Genomic DNA, 23,922 nt, shown 5'->3' on the forward strand with positions numbered 1-23,922 from the left:
GTATTTCTGATCAATTTGATATATATATATATATATATATTTATTTTTAGCAAACTTAACATGTGTAAATATTTGTATGAACATAAGATTCAACAACTGAGACAAACTGAAAAAGTTCCACAGACATGTGACTAACAGAAATGGAATAAAGTGTCCCTGAACAAAGGGGGGGGGGGGGTCAAAATCAAAAGTAACAGTCAGTATCTGGTGTGGCCACCAGCTGCATTAAGTACTGCAGTGCATCTTCTACTTATGGACTGCACCAGATTTGCCAGTTCTTGCTGTGAAACGTTACCCCAGTCTTCCACCAAGTCACCTGCAAGTTCCCAGACATTTCTGTGGGGAATGGCCCTAGCCTTCACCCTCAGATCCAACAGATCCCAGACGTGCTCAATGGAATTGAGATCCGGGCTCTTCGCTGGCCATGGCAGAACACTGACATTCCTGTCTTGCAGGAAATCACGCACAGAACGAGCAGTATGGCTGGTGGCATTGTCATGCTGGAGGGTCATGTCAGGATGAGCCTGCAGGAAGGGTACCACATGAGGGAGGAAGATGTCTTCCCTGTAACGCACAGCGTTGAAATTGCCTGCAATGACAACAAGCTCAGTCCGAGGATGCTGTGACACACCGCCCCAAACCATGATGGACCCTCCACCTCCAAATCGATCCCGCTCCAGAGTACAGGCCTCGGTGTAACGCTCATTCCTTCGGCAATAAACGTGAATCCTACCGTCACCCCTGGTGAGACAAAACCGCGACTCGTCAGTGAAGAGCACTTTTTGCCAGTCCTGTCTGGTCCATCGACGGTGGGTTTGTGCCCATAGGCGACGTTGTTGCCGGTGATGTCTGGTGAGGACCTGCCTTACAACAGGCCTGCAAGCCCTCAGTCCAGCCTCTCTCAGCCTATTGCGGACAGTCTGAGCACTGATGGAGGGATTGTGCGTTCCTGGTGTAACTCGAGCAGTTGTTGTTGCCATCCTGTACCTGTCCCGCAGGTATGATGTTTGAATGTACCGATCCAGTGCAGGTGTTGTTACACGTGGTCTGCTACTGTGAGGACGATCGGCTGTCCGTCCTGTCTCCCTGTAGTGCTGTCTTAGGCGTCTCACAGTACGGACATTGCCATTTATTGCCCTGGCCACATCTGCAGTCCTCATGCCTCCTTGCAGCATGCCTGAGGCACGTTCACGCAGATGAGCAGGGACCCTGGGCATCTTTCTTTTGGTGTTTTTCAGTCCGTAGAAAGGCCTCTTTAGTGTCCTAAATGTTCATAACTAACCTTAATTGCCTACCGTCTGTAAGCTGTTAGTGTCTTAACGACCATTCCACAGGTGCATGTTCATTAATTGTTTATGATTCATTGAACAAGCATGGCAAGCAGTGTTTAAACCCTTTACAATGAAGATCTGTGAAGTAATTTGGATTTTTACGAATTATCTTTAAAAGACAGGGTACTGAGTTATGTATGTATGTATATGTATTTATATATATGTATGTATGTACGGTACCAGTCAACAGTTTGGACACACCTACTCATTCATGGACTTTTCTTTGTTTTTACTATAGCTATGAAAATACACATATGGGATCATGTAGTAAGCAAGAAAGTGTTAAACAAATGCAAAGAGTGTGCCAAGAGTGTGCAAAGCTGACATATAAAATATATTTTTGGATTTGTTTAACACTTTTTTGGTTACTACATGATACCATACAATGTAGAAAATGGTCAAAATAAATAAAAACCCTTGAATGAGTAGGTGTCCAAACTTTTGACTGGTTCTGTATGTATCAAACATCTCCAATCCAAAGTTAAATCTAGAATTGGCTTCCTATTTCGCAACAAAGCATCTTTCACTCATGCTGCCAAACATACCCTCGTAAAACTGACCATCCTACCGATCCTCGACTTCGGCGATGTCATTTACAAAATAGCCTCCAATACCCTACTCAATAAATTGGATGCAGTCTATCACAGTGCCATCCATTTTGTCACCAAAGCCCCATATTCTACCCACCACTGCGACCTGTATGCTCTCGTTGGCTGGCCCTCGCTTCATACTCGTCGCCAATCCCACTGGCTCCAGGTCATCTACAAGACCCTGCTAGGTAAAGTTCCCCCTTATCTCAGCTCACTGGTCACCATATCAGCACCCACCTGTAGCACACGCTCCAGCAGGTATATCTCTCTGGTCACCCCCAAAGCCAATTCCTCCTTCGGCCGTCTCTCCTTCCAGTTCTCTGCTGCCAATGACTGGAACGAACTACAAAAATCTCTAAAACTGGAAACACTTATCTCCCTCACTAGCTTTAAGCACCAGCTGTCAGAGTAGCTCACAGATTACTGCACCTGTACATAGCCCATCTATAATTTAGCCCAAACAACTACCTCTTCCCCTACTGCATTTATTTATCTATTTATTTTGGTCCTTTGCACCCCATTATTTCTTTTTCTACTTTGCACTTTCTTCCACTGCAAATCTACCATTCCAGTGTTTTACTTGCTATATTGTATTTACTTCGCCACCATGGCCTTTTTTGCCTTTACCTCCCTTATCTCACCTCATTTTCTCACTTTATATATAGACTTATTTTTATACTATATTATTGACTGTATGTTTGTAACTCTGTGTTGTTGTATGTGTCAAACTGCTTGCTTTATCTTAGCCAGGTCGCAATTATAAATGAGAACTTGTTCTCAACTTGCCTACCTGGTTAAATAAAGGTGAAATAAAAAATACAATACATGTGTATATGGATGTGTTTATGTATGTATATGTGTATATGTTTATATTTGCAGAAAAATATATGGGGGATTGGAAGTGATGCTGACATTGATGGAGCTACAGTCTTCCAATTCATGGGGTTGATGTTCGGCCTCTGTGCAGGCCAATCAAGTTCTTCCACACCGATCTCGACAAACCATTTCTGTATTAACCTCGCTTTGTGCACGGGGGCATTGTCAAGCTGAAACAGGAAAGGGCAGTGTTCTCCTGGCATCCGCCAAACCCAGATTCATCCGTCGGACTGCCAGATGGTGAAGCTTGATTCATCATTCCAGAGAACGTGTTTCCACTGCTCCAGAGTCCAATGGTGGCGAGCTTTACACCACTCTAGCCACATCACTTGGCATTGCGCATGTTAATCTTAGGCTTGTGTGCGGCTGCTCTGCCATGGAAACCCATTTCATGAAGCTCTCAACGAACAGTTCTTGTGCTGACATTGCTTCCAGAGGCAGTTTGGAACTCGGTAGTGAGTGTTGCAACTGAGGACAGATTATTTTTATGCCCAACACGCTTTAACACTCGGCGGCCCCGTTTTGTGAGCTTGTGTGGCCTACCACTTCGCGGCTGAGCTGTTGTTGCTCTTAGACGTTTCCACTTCACAATAACACCACTTACAGTTGACCGGGGCAGCTCTAGCAGGGCAGAAATCTGACAAACGGACTTGTTGGAAAGATGGCATCCTACAGTATGATGGTGCCACGTTGAAAGTCACTGAGCTCTTCAGTAAGGCCATTCTACTGCCAATGTTTGTCTATAGAGATTGTATGGCGATGTGCTCGGTTTTATACACCTGTCAGCTACTGGTGTGGCTGAAATAGGTGAATCCACTCATTTGAAAAGGGGTGTCCACATACTTTTGCATAGCTATTGCCAAAGTTCTCTAATAACCTACAAACCACACAGAAGAACAATGTAAACGCTGTCGTGTCTTTGGCTATGCCGGATTAAGTGATGTGAAATGCTATTCCATAAAATCATTTCTCTGTAATTAATATTACCTAATTAAGCTAATCAGGTGAATGTAATTAACTAGAAAGTCGGGGCACTACGAAATAATGTTTATAGAGCTGTTATCTTCCGAATAAACTCTTAAAGACCTAGTAATCTTTTACATTAGTAGCAGTCAATATTTAATCGGCACCTTATTTAGTCTCATCTGAAAGTTGTAAATTCTTGGTTATCTTCACGAACCCTGGCTAACAAGTTGAATCAGCAATACAAAATTTGGTTTAATTATTTATTTACTAAATACCTAAATAATCACACAGAATTACATATACACAGAATGTATCATACATTGATTACAAATGATGTCATAAAGGAAAACATCCCTAGCGAACAGAACAGATATGACAGCTGGTTACACAAAGAAAGGGGGTTGGGTTTGAGTGAAAGAACGGGAAGACTGAGGAGCAAAAAGGTTTTGTGTCTCTATCAGGCCGTAGGTAGCTATGCTATCGTAAATACAGTATCTTATGCATTCTAAATAACCGGCCATTTGGAAATGGAAAATGCAATATTTACTCTGAGCCGCGCTTCGATCGGTTGGTCGTAGATGGGAGGCTGGGTTGTCCTTTGAAGGATGTCTAGTGGTAGAATGGATACTTGGTAGTACCGTCGTCGTGTGGTAGAATAAATACTCTGTCCGTCCTCTCCTAGCCCACGTCTACAGTTGCTGCGCTACCGCAACGGCTAGGAGGTATCACTTCTTTAGTGAATAAGGGTTCAAAGTTCATACCAAGTTGCCATACTTTAAGCTCATGCTATATTCTGTCGAATATAGTCGAAATTCATCCTTCCGGCGTGTAGGTCGTCACCTTCACATTGAAATTCGATGCTAATTTCGTTAGGTTCTTGCTGAGGTTGGCTTAGTTCTGTAGGTGGTCTTTGTCCTTTCAATGTGGGGATGGTAAGTCCTCGCATCCTTGGAACAGGAAGTTACATTTTCGTAAAGGGGCTTATATAGGGTTGGGAGAGAGGGCCGTGATTCATAGTTTACAACCAGTGTCGGTTCACTTGGGCGGGGCCACTGAGTTGAGCATAGTTCACTCATGAAAACCAATTCTCTCATTTAGGAGCTAAAATTACATTCAATCTTTTCACAAATAGTTTCATATTTAAACATTTAAATTGCACAACAATTCCATGTGAATCTGATAACTAGAATGTGTAGACTTTCCAAGATACAGTTTATGTCATCCTATCAGTAATAATGTCTCAGACGCCAACTGATCTGACATCATATTTATTAAGTACCAACGCATATTTTCAACTGGTTGGATTACCGAAATATGATTCAGTTTCCCACCTTTTGATGTTACCAGACTCTCCAGGTTAACAAAGGGATTTTCAATAGTCACATCGGTAGAGAGAGGAAAAAGGGGAAAGGTATTTATGGGGGTCATAAACCTCCCCCATCAGGCCAACGTCATGACAACACTTTACCATTTAATTAACAATAATAAAATGTAAAGTATAAGTACAAAGTAATAGCCATGTAATAACCATTGTAAAAAGCTAATTACCCTCAACAACATTATGTGCATGACCTAGTGGGTGAAAATAATCACTTACTCATCATCGACGCATTCACATCACAACAGGGAGGTTCAGAGTTTAGAATCCTTTGCAGAAAAGAGCCGATAGAAATGTCCAGTTGTGGTAGAGTAGCCTACTCCTTTCACTGGAAAAATGAAACTGACTTTTGACCCCGGGATGGGCCACCTGATTCCTATCATTTTTAAAAACATTTTTGTTTGGTTAGCAGATGCTCTTATCCAGAGCGATTTACAGGAGCAATTAGGGTTAAGTGCCTTGCTCAAAGGCACAGTGACATATTTTTCACCTTGTCGGCTCGGGGATTCGAACCAGCGACCTTTCGGTTACTGGCCCAACGCTTTTAGCCGCTAGGCAACCTACCGCCCTTACATCAGTTCCGGCCTAAAGTTCCTATTGGCTCAAGGTCAAGGTGGGCAAGGTCAAGGGGGATGATTGGCGGGTAAAGGGTCCCATGAGAGGCACTTCACACCTCCAAGGCAGACGGGGAGAGCATCCTTCCCACTGCAGCAGACTTTCAATAAATGTAAGCAACTCTATACTCAGGGGGAGAGGATTTTTAACACTACGTGTATTTAGAAAGCATTTGAGTCATTTCAAGGCCTCTTTCTCAACTTTTGTTGAATAGGAACTACATCATATGATATTTCATATTTTAATATTTTGATCATATTTTTACTATGTACTTGTGCTTTTGTCCTAAAAAGTGAGTACACTAGGCAAATTATAAAAACATTTACAAGAAACGTGAGATTGTAATCTTTCTTGCTGCATTACTAGTTATTGTTTATGGCCTTCTCATGATAAATAATTACTTTTGGGTATGTCTATTTAGGCGGAAATCGACATCTAACAGGATCATTATTTTAAATTGGAAGTTGAACTCTATGGCCAATTATTATTGTTTCCTTTTAACAGTATCAGCTGCGCAATACACATAATGCTGTAACATTTTTTCCACTCAGGGATTCAATTTACCCTCGCCACCAGAGCCCCCTACTGTTGAAGCAGAGTACTACACCATTGCAGAGTTCCAGTCCGTCATTTCAGATGGCATCAGTTTTAATGGAGGGCAGAAAGCAGATGTAAGCTTTTTTATGTATATTTTGGAGTGCATGAATGTCCAATGTGTTATTGTTTTTGACATAGTTCAGGTAAATTCTTGAAATTAACAGATACTGCATGTAGTTGATGAGGCCTATTCTTACCCATGCATTCTTTTTGTTCTGTCTTGTAGGTGATCGAGAAGAACTCTGGTGGCTGGTGGTATATCCAGATTGGTGAGAAAGAGGGCTGGGCTCCCTGCTCCTACATCGACAAACGAAAGAAGCCCAACCTAAACCGCAGAACCAGCACTCTGAGCCGGCCCAAAGTCCCGCCCCCAGCCCCGCCCGTCAAGAAGCAGGACTCTGAGCAGGACTCTGAGGCTCCAGAGTCCCCTACATCTCCTGGAAGGCCTGTGTACGAGGAGCCAGAATATGACATTCCTGCCATTGGGTTTGATCTGGAGTCAGAGTTTGAGTTCCTCAGGACAGATGGGTCCTCAGTGGATGGGAAGAACGAGGATAGCTCCTCAGAGAAGGGCTCTCACCTGTCCTCCAAGCCATCTCCGGCCTCTTCTCTCCATAGCGCCTCCTTCAAGATGGGCGAGTCGTCCGAGGACGTGGGGCAGGAAGAGGAGGAGCCTGAGGGAGAGGAGTGTATCTATGAGAATGACTGCTTCATGCCTTTCAGAGAGATGCCTTATACACAATCCAGTGGCGACTCCGACTCCCTGAAGATTAGAGCCCCGTTGGAGACTAGCAAGGTTGAAAATTCTCACTCCATGTTTGGGGCAAGGAGAAAAGGGAAGACGATCCAGCTGAACGGCAGCCAGTCCTGGTCTCAAACCAAAGCAGAGGCCGGGGCATCCAGCTCCAAACCTGCCTCTACAGAGTCCAACTCAGATCTCTCCCAGCAGTCCAGGCCCAAGAAGGACAAAGAGGAGCACAAGATGGGCTCCACTAAGTCCTCCATCAAACCAAAGCCATTGGTCAGGCCTAAGCCCCAGCTGGCCAAGGCCTCCAGTGCAGAGAAAATGGACATCGGCAGCCTCCGGAGACAACTTAGGCCTACAGGCCAGCTGAAGAAGGACTCCAGAGGAGAAGACTTTGAAACAGCCTCTGTCATCTCCTCTGAGGACTCTGTGTCCTCCCACAGCACCTCCGACATCTCCTCCATCTACTCTAAAGGCAGCCGGGGAGACTCAGACGAGGGCTGCAGTCTCTACCGCACCACAGATGCCTATGAGAAGGTCCAGGACTCAGAGATGAGCTTCCCTCCTGGGGTGGAAGTGGAGGTGCTGGAGAAGCAGGAGAGTGGCTGGTGGTACATCCGCTTGGGCGACACTGAGGGCTGGGCTCCAACCTACTACCTGGAGCCTATCAGGCAGCTGGACGACAAAGCTGGGTCAGAGTCCGATGGCACCCCTACCAAACTCGGCAGCCTGAGCAAGTCCAACAGCCTGGAGAAGAATGAGCAGAGGGTCCAGGCCCTGAACAACATCAACCAGAGCCTAAAGAGGAGCATACCGCCCATCCCCTCCAAGCCCTTTGGCCTATTCAATGGCTCGCAGAAGAATGTTATGAAACAGCAGCAGGTGGTCAGGCCTCAGTCAGTCTTCATCTCCAAGCCGATCATCGACGGGCCAAACCCAGTAGGCTCCCTTAGGAGGGGTGAGTCACTCAACTCCACTGACCACCCACGCTCTAGTCCCACCGTGCGCCGCAACGCTTCCTTTGGTACTACCCCGTGGTGCCCAGCGCCGAATGGTAACAGACCCGGGACGGGAAGCTCCGAATCACTGGGCCGGGGGTCTCAGAGGAACGGTCTACCTATTTCCACGGTGAAACCCAAAACCCACCTCATCCACAACAACCTCCGTGAAGTGTATGTCTCCATAGCGGATTACCATGGTGATGAGGAGACCATGGGGTTCCCCGAAGGAACGACTCTGGAGGTTCTGGAGAGGAACCCTAATGGCTGGTGGTACTGCCAGATCCTGGATGGAGGTCGACCTCGAAAAGGCTGGGTCCCCTCAAATTACCTGGAAAGGAAGAGCTAGTGATACACTAATATTCAGTGCATGTGCAATCAGGTCAGAGACCGTGGAAGACAGTGTAAATCGAAATGGAAAGACACTGTTTTTTACAATGTAAAGATGGAAATCAGAAGAGACAATTTACAGTATCATTGAAGTGGTATACTTTGGGTTTTCTAAACTGAGGGTGGCCAACCAATCCTGCATATAATTACTTGACATTTTATTATTGTAATCTGAAGTAACAAAGAAAGTACTTCAAAGTATAATTTTTTGACAGGATTTTATCTATTCACAGACAGCCGGGGGTTGGAACAAATACCTTTGGCATTAAAGTCAGCAAAAGGTCAATCACATGTATAACAAAATCATTAAACAAAAGTGGTTGATTTGATGAAATGTGCTTTTTAATCCAAAATGGAAGAATAATGGGATTTGGACACCAGTGGAGGAGCTTTGGACAGCTTTGGCTGATCATGGTGAGTTTTTGTGATAAGATAACATTACTTAATGATCTCCAATGGGCTAAACATTATTCACTTCAAATGATATTTGATCATACAATTTTTTTAAATGTTTTTTTTAATGATTTCTTCTTTAAAGGTCCAATGCAGCCATTTTTTCTCAAAATCAAATCATTTCTGGGTAAAAATTAAGTAGCTTACTGTGATTGTTTTCAATTAAAATAGTCAAAAATAAACAAAAATAGCTTCTTAACAAATAGCAATTTCTTATTGCAAAGAGGAATTGGTTTATTAACTAATTTACTCAAATAGCTTTTACTCTAAAAGGGCATTATCATACTTTTTACAATTTCACAGTATTATTCCAACCTCATAGTGTGTAAATATATATACAGTGCATTTGCAAAGTATTCAGACCCCTTCCCCTTTTCCACATTTTGTTACGTTACAGCCTTATTCTAAAATGGAGGAAATCCTCAGTAATCTACACACAATACCCCATTACGTCAAAGCAAAAACAGGTTTTTAGAACCTTATTTACATAAGTATTCAGACACTTTGCTATGAGACTTGAAATTGAGCTCACGTGCATCCTGTTTCCATTGATCATCCTTGAGATGTTTCTACAACTTGATTGGAGTCCCTTGATTGGAGAAACTTCCAGAAAGACAACCATCTCTGCAGCACTCTACCTATCAGGCCTTTATGGTAGAGTGGCCAGACGGAAGCCACTCCTCAGTAAAAGGCACATGACAGCCTGCTAGTAATTTGACAAAATGCACACAAAGGTCTCTCAGACCATGAGAAACAAGACTCTCTGGTCTGATGAAACCAAGATTTAACTCTTTGGCCTGAATGCCAAGTGTCACGTCTGGAAGAAACCTGGCATCATCCCTACGGTGAAGCATGGGGGTGGAAGCATCATGCTGTGAGGTTGTTTTTCAGTGGTAGGGACTGGGGGACTAGTCAGGATCGAGGGAAAAATGAACGGATGAAAATCCTTGATGAAAACCTGCTCCAGAGCGCTCAGGAACTCAGACTGGGATTAAGGTTTACCTTCCAACAGGACAACGACCCTAAGTACACAGCCAAGACAATGCAGGAGTGGCTCCGGGACAAGTCTCTGAATGTCCTTGAGTGGCCCAGCCAGAGCCCGGACTTGAACCCAATCAAACATCTCTGGAGAGACCTGAAAATAGCTGTGTAGCAACGCTCCCCTTCCAACCTGACAGAGCTTAAGAGGATCTGCAGAGAAGAATGGAAGAAACTCCCCAAATACAAGTGTGCCAAGCTTGTAGCTTCATACTGTAATCCCTGCCAAAAGTTTTTCAACAAAGTACTGACTAAAGGGTCTGAATACTTATGGAAATGTAATATTTCAGTTTTTTATTTTTAATACATTTGCAAAAATATCTTAAAACCTTTTTTGCTTTGTCATTATGGGGTATTATTTGTAGATTGACGAGGAAAAAAACGATTTAATACATTTTAGAATAAGGCTATAATGCAACGAAATGTGGAAAAAGTCAAGGGGTCTGAATACTTTCCGAATGCACTGTATATATAACACAGAAAAATCAAGTTTTTGGCTGTGCTGGGCCTTTAAAGCTTTTTGCATGTTTAAAATGTTTTGTTTAAGTAAACATTTATCTTCAAATGTTTTGTATGTTGTATTTAAAAGGTCTGTTGCTACACCTTATGTTAAATGTCATCTGCAGAATGTCTTGTGCATGTTTTTAAGTCACTTTGTTATGAAGCTTAATGTATATTTCATGTAATATTGTTTCATATAGCTATGTGTGTATGGCATCTTGTTGTAGAGCTTTGTGAATGTGTTCTATCAGTTCATTACAGCATGTAAGTCATTAGAAACCTCTTAAAGCTACAGTCTGAGATTTGAAAAACAAAAATTAACAAAACTGTGTCCCTGCCACTTGTTTTGGGTGCAGCTGAGAGATAGGGCTAGGACAAATTTGGTTTATGACAAAGACAGACAGTTGTGCTGAAGGCATTTATAATAATTTTCTTCCAGAATCAATGGGTAAATATGAAGAATTTAAATAACCATTAAACTGCATCCCACTGTAGCTTTAATGTAAATCTTTATCAATGTTTCATGATTTTCTTGATGACACTCTACATAATGTCTTATACGTACAGTATGTATCATTCACCACCTTAGAAGTGTATTTCTGCTCTGGTCTTGTGACAAAATAAGTCAGCCTACTGTATATTTGAAGGAGTGGTAAATCAGCATTTTTTTCGCTCTTTAGAATCATGTTCTTCTAGTACCGGTAAGTCAATTTTAACTAACTACCTTTAAGGTGTTTGCTAGGTTGTAAAAAAATACAAATAAATGATGAGCTGCTTATGCACTTCCATTATTCCATTTAATTTACCAGAGGAAGGAATATTTGACTTGATTATTGGAATTGAGGCTATGCTTTTGTGTTCAAAACCAAACCCCAGCGATGTGTTGAATAGCAATTCCAATTCCAATAACATAAATTGTGATCTTATCTGAGAGAGAACAAATCAATTAAATTTAAAATCCTTTATTTATACCACAAGGGGCTTGCAGGCAGCAGTGCAAATACATAAAACAATGACCCACCTGGTGCTACTCATAACTCATATCGGGAAAGACTTGATACTCTTGCCCCTTTGAAAAGGAGGCACATACAGTATATAAAACATGTGTTCTCTTAATAATGCTGTGTAGTATACATTTTTATGTTTGAACATATATTCTAGCTACATAACTTTAAATAAAGTATTTCAAGTAATTCATTCCCTATGTTGAACTAATGTCTAGTTACATTGAGTTAATCTTACCCTGTTGTACAGAAAATGGAATGGAACTGATTTATCAATGGATAAGTCACATTACATACTTTCTTGCCCAAGCACAAAATTCTCAATTTATTTTAATGAAGCTGGCCCTCTTATGGCTGATGTTCAAGACTGCTGAAATATGGTTCCAATGAATGATCCTCTTTTGCCAGCTTGATTTTGCATACAAGTGTCCTTTGTCATTGTCTGCTGGACAGTATGGAATCTAACTTTAATTTTAGAGCTTGCTACATTGCAGAAATGTTATTTATATTATTCAGCAGAGAGAACGTTAATTTTATGATTACATGTTAACAATAATAATGAATTAATTGTGAATAAATGCACTTTCTGCATTACCTCAGTGTGCATTTTGTTTAAAGATGTCATTCTTTTACAGAATTTTTTATGATTATTTTCATTTCTTCTTCTTGTATGTTTCAAGGTATGGGACACCTTGGGGGTAATGCAAACTAAAGTGCCTTAAACCTTAACGCATCATACTATTCAAAGCAGTGAAGCAAAGAGATGCAACAGATTGAGTATCTGTCTTCATTTTAGGTAATGAGGCTGCTATGATTCCCAGCAGTTAAGTGGATTTTTCTGTAAGAATCTGATCAATAGCACCCTCTTGTGCATTACTCTCTGAGCTGAACTTTTGTTGCGTACTCCATAATATTGTATTGCTGTTGACCAGCCGAAGCTCACTATAGTTTCCTATTGACCCTACTGGATTGGCTGTTGATACTTAGCGCAACCTAACCTGCCTGCTAGCACCAACATGACAGCATTTTGGTATTTATTTCATTAGTCCATTGTTGATATAGTCCCAAAATGTCAGCAATCAAGTTTTCAAGATATACAGTGCAATCAAAAAGTTCAGACCCCTTCCCTTTTACACATTTTGTTACCTTACAGCCTAATTCTAAAATTGATTAAATCATTAAAAAAAACGACATTTACATAAGTATTCCGAATTTTTACTCAGTACTTTGTTGAAGCACCTTTGGCAGCGATTACAGCCTTGAGTCTCCTTGGGTATGACGCTACAAGCTTGGTACACCTATATTTGGGGAGTTTCTACCATTCTTATCTGAAGATCCTCTCAAGCTCTTTCAGGTTGGAGGGGGAAGGTTGCTGTACAGCTATCTTCAAGTCTCTCAAGAGATGTTCGATCCGGTTCAAGTCCTGGCTCTGGCTGGGCCACTCAAGGCCATTCAGAGACTTATCCCGGCTGTGTGAAATTTTTGCAAATGTATTTTTTTTAAACAGAAATACCTTTATTTAAATAAGTATTCAGACTATTTGCTATGAGACTTGAAATTGAGCTCAGGTGCATCCTGTTTTTATTGATCATCCTTGAGATGTTTCTTCAACTTGATTGGAGTCCACCTGTGGTAAATTCAATTGATTGGACATGATTTGGAAAAGCACACACCTGTCCAGTTAGGGGGAGTGATGAGCTCTACAGCAGAGTCTCACAACTCAATCGCTGGTTGAAAACTGTTTTCTGCCCCTCCCAAAAGATAGAATTTGTAGATAATTGGCCCTCTTTCTTGGACTCACCCACAAACAGGACCAAGCCTGGCCTGTTGAGGAGTGACGGACTCCATCCTAGCTGGAGGGGTGCTCTCATCTTATCTACGAACATAGACAGGGCTCTAACTCCTTTAGCTCCACAATGAAATAGGGTGCAGGCCGGGCAGCAGGCTATTAGCCAGCCTGCCAGCTTAGTGGAGTTTGCCACTAGCACAGTCAGTGTAGTCAGCTCAGCTATCCCCATTGAGACCGTGTCTGTGCCTCAACCTAGGTTGGGCAAAACTTAACATGGCGGTGTTCGCCTTAGCAATCTCACTAGAATAAAGACCTCCTCCATTCCTGCCATTATTGAAAGAGATCGTGATACCTCACATCTCAAAATAGGGCTACTTAATGTTAGATCCCTCACTTCCAAGGCAGTTATAGTCAATGAACTAATCACTGATCATAATCTTGATGTGATTGGCCTGACTGAAACATGGCTTAAGCCTGATGAATTTACTGTGTTAAATGTGGCCTCACCTCCTGGTTACACTAGTGACCATATCCCCGGCGCATCCTGCAAAGGCGGAGGTGTTGCTAACATTTACAATAGCAAATTTCAATTTACAAAAACAAAAACAACGTTTTCGTCTTTTGAGCTTCTAGTCATGAGATCTATGCAGCCTACTCAATCACTTTTTATAGCTACTGTTTACAGGCCTCCTAGGCCATATACAGCATTCCTCATTGAGTTCCCTGAATTCCAATCGGACCTTGTAGTCATAGCAGATAATATTCAAATTTTTGGTGACTTTAATATTTATATGGAAAAGTCCACACACCCACTCCAAAAGGCTTTCGGAGCCATCATCGACTCAGTGGGTTTTGTCCAACATGTCTCCGGACCTACTCACTGCCACAGTCGTACTCTGGACCTAGTTTTGTCCCATGGAATAAATGTTGTGGATCTTAATGTTTTTCCTCATAATCCTGGACTATCGGACCACCATTTTATTACGTTTGCAATCCCAACAAATAATCTGCTCAGACCCCAAACCAAGGAGCATCAAAAGTCGTGCTATAAATTCTCAGACAACCCAAAGATTCCTTGATGCCCTTCCAGACTCCCTCTGCCTACCCAAGGACGTCAGAGGACAAAAATCAGTTAACCACCTAACTGAGGAACTCAATTTAACCTTGTGCAATACCCTAGATGCAGTTGCACCCCTAAAAACATTTGTCATAAGAAACTAGCTCCCTGATATACAGAAAATACCCGAGCTCTGAAGCAAGCTTCCAGAAAATTGGAACGGAAATGGCGCCACACCAAACTGGAAGTCTTCCGACTAGCTTGGAAAGACAGTACCGTGAGGTATCGAAGAGCCCTCACTGCTGCTCGATCATCCTATTTTTCCAACCTAATTGAGGAAAATAAGAACAATCCAAAATGTATTTTTGATACTGTCGCAAAGCTAACTAAAAAGCAGCATTCCCCAAGAGAGGATGGCTTTCACTTCAGCAGTAATAAATGTATGAACTTCTTTGAGGAAAAGATCATGATCATTAGAAAGCAAATTGCGGACTCATCTTTAAATCTGCGTATTCCTCCAAAGCTCCGTTGTCCTGAGTCTGCACAACTCTGCCAGGACCTAGGATCAAGGGAGACACTCAAGTTTTTTTAGTACTATATCTCTTGACACATTGATGAAAATAATCATGGCCTCTAAGCCTTCAAGCTGCATACTGGACCATATTCATTCCTAGCCACCGTGCTTCTATACCTGCATTGCTTGCTGTTTGGGGTTTTAGGCTGGGTTTATGTACAACACTTTGTGACATCAGCTGATGTAAGAAGGGCTTCATAAATACATTTGATTGATTCATTGTTACAATCCTATATGCTCAAAAGGGGGCAGCATAAGCACTCCAGAACAGCTCAGTCAAATGTAACTCTCAAGTCCTTGCTTCAACACTCTACCATTAGATTATGGCTTACTTGTTCGATACAGAATTTTAATATCAACATAATTATTTTAAGAGAGCTATGAACCTAGAATTGACAACAGCTTTACATACCGGACAAGGACATACTAATGAAATACACCTTTGGAGACTACCACTAGAGTTTTGGAGCTCAAATGTCCAGCAATTACACTGAACCAACAGCGCACAGCTTTGATAAGTGTTTGATAGTGAGACAATATCAATTCACTTTACTTTCATTCACCAACAACCGCACCCAAAGGGTGGAAAAAAACAATTGGAATATTACTCAAATGTCTGCCGCCAAAACCCTTAACTTTCCGGCATGTTTGAATGAGGCCCAGGTTCACTCAGAGGTCTAAATGGAAAGTCTGTGTGTAGAAAAGAGAGATATACTGTGTCCATGTCAATTTTACACACAGTGGCTGTGTCTCCCCTCACTTTTGAGAAACTTGGGCCATGAAAAATGGTTGCCGCTGCTTGTTTAATGTCCAGCCATCACGGGCTCTATTTATGTATATTAGACTGCAGTATAAAACACTAGTGCAGCCAGCCTAGCTAAGGCATGGTAGTAAATAACAGATGATGTTCACTCTGGCCAGGTCTACATGCCTCCGCTCTAAACAGTCTCTGTGTGAGTTATGACTGTTTACTGTAGCCCTCTGCTTTGTTTTTTCACATGCACAGACTGAAGACCAGAATACTACTGTGCAGCATGATTGTGTATGGATGTTATTTATATTTTTGGAGCATTGCCCTAAGGTTGCGGATCTATTTTAATGTTTAAATGCAAGGAAGGTGTATATATTGATCACTATTAACAAAACTCTACATTGTAGAGTGCACTCAACACATTACATTAGAGATGTAACCAGCAGTTATGAAAACTCAGCTTTGGTACAATCATATGTAACTTGTCTACTAATGGACTAGCAAATCTCAGCATCCCTGCAAGTGTAATAACCATGACAAGTAAGTTGACATAAACTGACATTGCTGATATAGCTATAGCGGCTTATGATGCATATTATTTCATGAGTACTGTATGTGTAATGTGTAGGCAAATTAGAGTTTGCCTGGAACAACTTTAACTTAGTTTGAGGTGTTAAAGTCACATCCATCTGACTCACACAATGACCATAATGTTGCAAATCAGAAAAGTATTATTTTATTATTCATTATTTTACACAGAGGGACGTTTCGACAAAATTATAACCAATCAAAAGTAGTTCGACCAATGACCTGATTTTTGCTTCTAAAAGCAATACTTCTACCCTGTCTCATGTGTCTGTACCTTTAAATATTTGGTCACATTTTATGATTATAGATAGTGAATATAAAATAATGGGATGAAACGATGTGTTTTATGTCCATGTTTCAGTACAACACAATGTTGCAATGTAAGATTGGACATTTCTAGTTGGAGAGTTGGAGAGGATGAAAAATTGATATTTAATAGTGTCTTTGGGTGAGACTTAAAAAGTCACGTTTGGCTATGGAAAATCCTATTTCAACCCATACTAGTAGGTCAGTGGAAATTAAACAATAGAAAAAGACCTGTACACTTTGTATTGTGTTGTACAGGATGTCAAAAGAACAAACAGTGATAATTCATGATATGATTGAAAAATAAATAATTATCATACAGCACAACACAAAATCATTATCATTATTATAATTTTCTCTGTTAAAATGTATCATGGTTGATCTCTGTATGTCCTAATTTGGTCAGAAAAACTGAACCTTTCGAAAAGTCAAAGCAAACCACTTCTCAAGCGCAAGATTAATCCAGTATTATACAATACAATGACAGAGGCTTGTGTTAAACAGTTTCTATTAATAGCGCTGAATAACTTCATACAGTACATATTATACACACTCAAATGTTGGCTTTTAAAACACACTATTTTTACATCAATAGATGGGATGTGTGATTGGACGCAAGTCTTCATTCCCATGTAGGAGTGAACTGGGATAAATATGCACCTGAATATTCATTTGCCTGAACATTTCAGTGTTGTAACTGATCAGTTCTCTTCTCCAAAAGGCACACACGAATACTCTTCTATAATATTCAAACTAACAGTTCCCTTGATCAGTTTCCGTAACAGAGGGATGAGATGGCACATTTTGACACCATGAAAAAACACATTTAAGAAAATGTAGATATAATTCAACCTTGTTTTCTGAACCTGAAAAGTAGCTTGTACCTGACGATTGTTGTCTTTGAAACATTATAGATTAAAAACACTGTATTAGTATGAAAACTTAATGATTAGATAAATAGTTTGTTTTAAATGATTGCAATGCAAGTCTAAAGCTCACATACTGTGCAACAATAACCAGCTACTGTAGCTTGATCCTTGACCTCCACACATGTGAATACAGTTTCCTGTGTAAACAGTAAAAACACAGTATGAAGGCAAAATATCATACAGAGACTTTCTAACTAAAGAGACAAAATGTGACCAAGACATCCTGTTTCCTTTACCATAACGTCCTCCAACAGCTGGCTCTCTAGCAATTATCCTGGGGACAAGGTTACCTTTAAGTGTTTAGAAACATTATATTATTTTTTACAACAAAAGTGACTCCAAAATGAAACAATACATTATTTACCATTCATTTATATTGGGCACACAACAATCTGAAACAACCTAAACAAACAGAAAATGCATCCAACAAATGTGTAGAGTCACAAGCTTGATGTAGTCATTGCTTGCTATGAATATGGGACCGAATACTTAACTTTTTGCTACTTCAATACACATAAGTGAATTTGTCCCAATACTTATTGGTCCCCTAAAATGGGGGGATTATGTGCAAAAAGTGCTGTAATTTTTAAACAGTTCACCCGATATGGATGAAAATACCCTCAAATTAAAGCTGACAAGTCTACACCAGAAACCTCAGTCATTGTATCATTTAAAATCCTGCAGTACAGAGCCAAAACATGCATCACTGTCCCAATACCTTTGGAGCTCACTGTATCTGTTGTTTTTGAGCTAAGGTTATCTGTGCACTAAATGTTGTGCAGACACACACACACACACACACAGGACCAAGGCGCCCCTACTACACTATGTCAAAGTCTAAGGTCACGTCTCCCTCACTATAGACTACAAAGAACATCCTCTATCCACATCCACCTTCTATAACCTTTTGATTGGCTGACTGCATTCTCACATTTCTCCTGAATGTGATCTTCCATACACTCTTAGAAAAAAGGTGCTATCTAGTACCTGAAAGGGTTATTCGGTTGTTCCCATAGGATAACCTTTTCAATAACCCGTTTTGGTTCCACATAGGGTTCTACATGGAACCCAAAGTGGTTATACCTGGAACCAAAAAGGATTCTCTTATGGGGACAGCCGAAGAACCCTTTTGGAGTGTAGTGTCTTTGAGACTGGGTAGAGAATGCATGTAAGAGGTTATTCGTGCAACATAGGCACACAGCTATTTACTATACCCCTTGCTATTCACAGGTAAAATACTTCCTCTGATTACAACATCCCTTTTTCATGGCAATACCACTTTCTTCTCCAAACTATAAAAAGCTGTCCTCTTCATTCATTAGTCACTTGTCCAAAGGGTATTATTCAACCAGTCAGAACATTGAGAGCGTCACAGATGGAAATGTATTGTACAGACACAATTCTCCATGATATTGTCTGTGCTGTACAATACATTTCTAACTGCAACATTCTGAATGATAGGTCTAGGGTATTGATAAAAACATAGGTTGATAGTTCCCCCTGCTGCCTTCAAGGCTCGGGAGAGTGAAATGACCTAGCAGCAATGCTATCACCAGTGGGGTGGAAGATGATTGTTTTGCAGTGAGTGAGCCAGATCCCTCCTGGTTAAGTCCACCTCCATGGTGGTGGAGTCCAATCCAGTATCTGGGATATAGTGACACAGTAGAGGCCAGCATTGCCTCTTCCTGTGTATCGTTATAATATCTTTAATGGTCTATCACATACCTGGTACAGCAGAACAGGAGGTTGATGGCAACTTAATTAGGGAGGACAGGATGGTGGTAATGGTTGGAGCAGAATAGGTGGAATGGTATCAAATACATCAAACAAATGGTTTCCATAACATTACCACAAGCCCATGCTCCCCAATTGATGCCATTCCATTTACTCCATTCCAGCCATTAGTATAAGCCGTCCGCCTCTCAGCAGCCTCCACTGTACAGTAGACAGGTCATGGTAAAATGCCAGCCCTTTATGCCCCAACATGTTTTTCTGATATCTTTGATGATGCTGAATCTCAATTTTGCTGAGCCATACTGAGACAGGCCAAATCGACATGCTCCAATAAGACTGAATTATGTCTTTATGTCTCTGATGAACAACCTCCTGTAGCTGAGCCATAGGTGACACAGACAGGTCAGGCCTACATGCACTGATAGGCCTCAATGTTTTCTTTGATGATCTCTGTGAATGAGCCACAGTGTTACACAGCCAGGCCGATCCTACGTGCTCCGGTAGGTCTTTATAATGTCTTTGATAGTCCTCCTGCAGATCGGGCAGCAGGCGTTGGCCATCTTCTTCAGTTTGAGGGCACAGGCGTAGCAGAGACACATGTGACCACAGGCGTACAGCACCGTGTCCACCACGTTCTCATAACAGATGGTGCACTCGTCACTCCAAGAGCCCGAGCACACTTGGAAAGTGGGGGATTCTGGGTGGCTGGAGAATGGCGAGCTGGGAGTCGTACCTGGGAGACAATGGAATAGGTTTTAGTGTTAGGTGGATAATTGTCATACCGTAAAGCTTGGAAACTGTACTTCTTCTAGTAGGCGTTTTTCAATTTCGGACTAATTATACTGCATCTTCTCTGAAAAGATATCTTCTATGTTTACACTTTGCAGGATATTGAGTCAATATAACTCGTGTTCTTCCTTTTGAGAGGGACTTAACTATAATAACAACAGGTATCAGGTTGCTGTGTGACCTTTTGTGCAATATACATATCACATTTCCAGCCTATTGCGGTCAAAAGAAACTCTCAACAAATACGTTAAATGCAGCTAATATTGCCCTTCTTGGTCACATTCCTGCTATAAACAAAGGTGGAAAACGATAGACAGCAAGAGATAGAGAGGAGGGAGAAGAGAAAATAGAAAAATAGAGTGAAATAAAACACCGGGATAACATCTAACCTGGTGAGTGACAAGGTAGTAATGGAAAGAGGGTTCACCTGTGGAGCTGCTGAAGGCTGGTGGGAAGCTGGCATTGAGGCTGGTGTTGAGGTTGATGTTCAGGTTGGAGTTGAGGTTGGGCTCAGAGCTGTCGTTGCAGCTCAGTGTTGGGGTGTTAGGGGTGCAGGATGGGGAGCTGGGAATTGACGGCCCCTGAGGGTCTGCATGCAAAGACGAGCCTGAGGGCACAGAGAAGCATTGTGTCACATACAAACTGCTCTGAACTCATGTACAGTGCATTCGGAAAGTATTCAGACCCCTTCATTTTTCCACATTTTGTCACTTTACAGGCTTTTTAAATGTTTTATTTAATAAATACCAATCCTCAATCTATACACAATACCCCACAATGACAAAGTAAAAATAGGTGTAGACTTATTTTCATATTTATAAAATATTTATTTAAAAAAAGGGGGATGCTTGCAAGCCGAAGAACACCATCCCAACCGTGAAGCACGGGGGTGGCAGCATCATGTTGTGGGGGTGCTTTGCTGCAGGAGGGAATGGTGCACTTCACAAAAGAGATGCTCATGAGGAAAGAAAATGATGTGGATATATTGAAGCAACATCTCAAGACATCAGTCAGGAAGTTAAAGCTTGGTCGCAAATGAGTCTTCCAAATGAACAATGACCCCAAGCATACTTCCAAAGTTGTACACAAAATGGCTTAAGGACAACAATGTCAAGGTATTGTAGTGGCCATCACAAAGCCCTGACCTCAATCCTATAGAACATTTGTGGGCAGAACTGAAAAAGCGTGTGCGAGCAAGGAGGCCTACAAACCTGACTCTGTTGCACCAGCTCTGGCTACCCAAAATGTTTGACCCAAGTTAAACAATTTAAAGGCAATGCTACCAAATACTAATTGAGTGTATGTAAACTTGACCCACTGGGAATGTGATGAAAGAAATAAAAGCTGAAATAAATCATTCTCTCTACTATTATTCTGACATTTCACATTGTTACAGTATAGTGGTGATCCTAACTGACCTAAGACAGAGAATTTTTACTAGGATTAAATGTCAGGAATTGTGAAGGACTGAGATTAAATGTATTTGGCTAAGGTGTATGGAAACAACCGAGATCAACTGTATATCTCCATAAATCAGACTTTGACCCCTGACTCTCATACCGAACTTTAACACCTAACCTTAACCCCTAGCCTAGCTAACGTTAGCCACAACAACAAAATCGTGTACTGGACACAAATGTGTTAAGAAATTGTGTGGTAGACACAAATTGGAATAAGTAGTGTGTCTATTTCATGATAATCTCTGATAGTGTGTTGGCTATATTGTAGATGAATATCACATTGCATTGTATGGCCCCCTCTAAAGTTGTTTGTTTATATATACAGTACCTGTCAAAAATGTGGACACCTGCTCATTCCAGATTTTATTTTTTTTGACTATTTTCTACATTTTTGAATAACAGTGAACACATCAAAACTATGAACTAACACATATGGAATCATGTAGTTACCAAAAATGTGTTAAACAAATCAAAATATATTTTATATTTGAGATTCTTCAAAGTAGCCACCCATTGCCTTGATGACAACTTTGCTCTCTTGGCATTCTCTCAACCAGCTTCACGAGGTAGTCACCTGGAATGCATTTCAATTAACAGATGTGCCTTGTTAAAAGTTTCTTTAATTTATTTCCTTCTTTATGCGTTTGAGCCAATCAGTTGAGTTGTCAGTTTTAGCCAATCAGTTGTGTCCCCGGACCCCAGTCTACAGTATGTATGGTTGCATTTGTGTGCGTCTATAAGTGAATCAGGAGCCCTTGAGGTATTGTAGTCTCACCAAGAAGTGCCCCCCCCCCCCCCCCCCCCGCCACCACCACCACATTTACAATCTCACTGGCCATGGCAGTGTCTGTCCTGTGCCATATCCATCCATTCCGAACAGCAGCACAGGCAACCCTATTTGGCATCAGCCCTCCTATTGGCATCAGAGGAGAATAGCTATGACATTTCCAAATCCACAGACCTAGTAGGCTATATTTGAACGGCACAAAAACATTTTTGTTTACACACAGGGCTCTAAAGTGCAACCATTTTGGTTGCATATGCTCCTTAATACTATACTGTGCGACCCGACATTTTATTTTGGGAACACCGTGCATCTACAAAAATAATCAACCAGGTAATCATTTTTGTAATGATTAGGCTTCATTGTACCATTGTTTTTGAGTGACCTATAGAGATAAAAATATAAAAGCGAGTACAGATTCATTACTGTCATGGTTCCACCATAAATACAGCGTAAACGGATTGTTTGTAGCACAAACTGTTGCAATGTTTTTTTTTTTTCTTACATTCATAAACCATTTCACGGGCTGTTCCAAAACCACTCACAGGCATTTGTTTACAGCTTGTTCAGTCATGTAACATTATTCGCGAACTAACAACCTGGTTACTCAAGTACCAGTATAACCAAATGTTTAGGGGAAAAGAAAGAACGGAAAAGGGATAGCAAAGACAGTACAGTATGAACAGTGTGGGGATAGCTTCTTCAGGAAATCAATGATTATATCATAGCAATGAACTGAACTCTCTTAAGGAGCATCTAAATAGGTTGTGCTTTTACACAATGTAGAAACGTAATATTCCACAAACGACTAATTTCAATGACAGGTTTTTTGTATCAACATTTTAGCCTTTTATAATAAACAAAGGGCTTTACAGGGTGAAAATATGAGTTTATAGGGCACAAAATAAGCTATAAATCCATATAGGCCCAATATAGACTATATTTCAATCAATTAACAAAAAAAACATCTATAATTTTATGGTGGTCCTAACTTTTACATTGAGAGCAACAGTACCACCAATAAGATGTTTTAATTAGAAACCTGTTTAAACATAACAATGTCTGCCATAAAACTCCTCTTACACTGCTATCTCTTATGTGCCAAATGAAACACCGTCAGTTTGCAAGCAGTAAGCATACACAACCCACACATTACCCCATTTGTTCCCTATTTTTATTCCCGTACCCTAAGTCTTCCTGAAATGGAATAGATACCTGACCTCACTCCCTAAGGTGAAAAAGAACTGCAACAGCTGTACTTCACTCAACGAGACCCGCCATTTTTTTTAAAGAAAGTTTGAAACACATTCTCATCAACCCTATTGCTACGACAATAATGTACATAATTGAGTGCAAAACTGAGCGGCTCTGATACAATAGAGCCTTGACAATGGGATGCCCCTATACGTTCCCATCCCTCTCTAGTTGGACCACCCTTACTGGCAGGGTCTCAGTTTCAATCTACATAGAATATTATATCAAAGTTATTGTGGAGCTCCTGCACCTAAATTCAAACAGTACCGGCACCCAACATGAATACCGGCACCTATTTTAGTCCAAGTCAAGCACTCGTTTATTGTTATGTATCAACCAAGGTTACACTCAAACATGTTTGGTTTCAAGTGGATCAATGTAAAGTTTGCAGATATACAGCATCTTCTTTAAAAAGTGTGACCCAT

General features: G+C 41.1%; 2 protein-coding genes across 3 annotated transcripts in view; one reads left to right on the forward strand and one right to left on the reverse strand.

Annotated features, from left to right (window-relative positions):
- Positions 1–12,076, forward strand: part of LOC106607224 (SH3 and PX domain-containing protein 2A) — a 114,885-nt gene extending 102,809 nt beyond the window's left edge. For both annotated transcript variants that reach the window (XM_014203975.3, XM_014203971.3), the window contains 2 exons: positions 6,308–6,427; positions 6,580–12,076. In XM_014203975.3, coding sequence (XP_014059450.1) covers positions 6,308–6,427; positions 6,580–8,445 — 1,986 coding nt within the window. In that variant the 3' untranslated portion in view covers positions 8,446–12,076. The remainder of the gene's footprint in view (positions 1–6,307; positions 6,428–6,579) is intronic.
- A 4,290-nt stretch (positions 12,077–16,366) lies between these two features.
- The window catches only part of LOC106607228 (E3 ubiquitin-protein ligase NEURL1), an 88,196-nt gene continuing 80,640 nt past the window's right edge, over positions 16,367–23,922 (reverse strand). The window contains exons 5-6 of the mRNA XM_014203982.3: positions 20,427–20,606; positions 16,367–19,943 (exon numbers count right to left, since the gene is read on the reverse strand). Of these exons, the coding sequence (XP_014059457.2) occupies positions 19,699–19,943; positions 20,427–20,606 (425 nt within the window). The 3' untranslated portion in view covers positions 16,367–19,698. The remainder of the gene's footprint in view (positions 19,944–20,426; positions 20,607–23,922) is intronic.

The sequence above is a fragment of the Salmo salar genome, chromosome 01, assembly GCF_965601325.2.
Source record: "Salmo salar chromosome 01, fSalSal1, whole genome shotgun sequence".
Classification (NCBI taxonomy): Eukaryota; Metazoa; Chordata; class Actinopteri; order Salmoniformes; family Salmonidae; genus Salmo; species Salmo salar.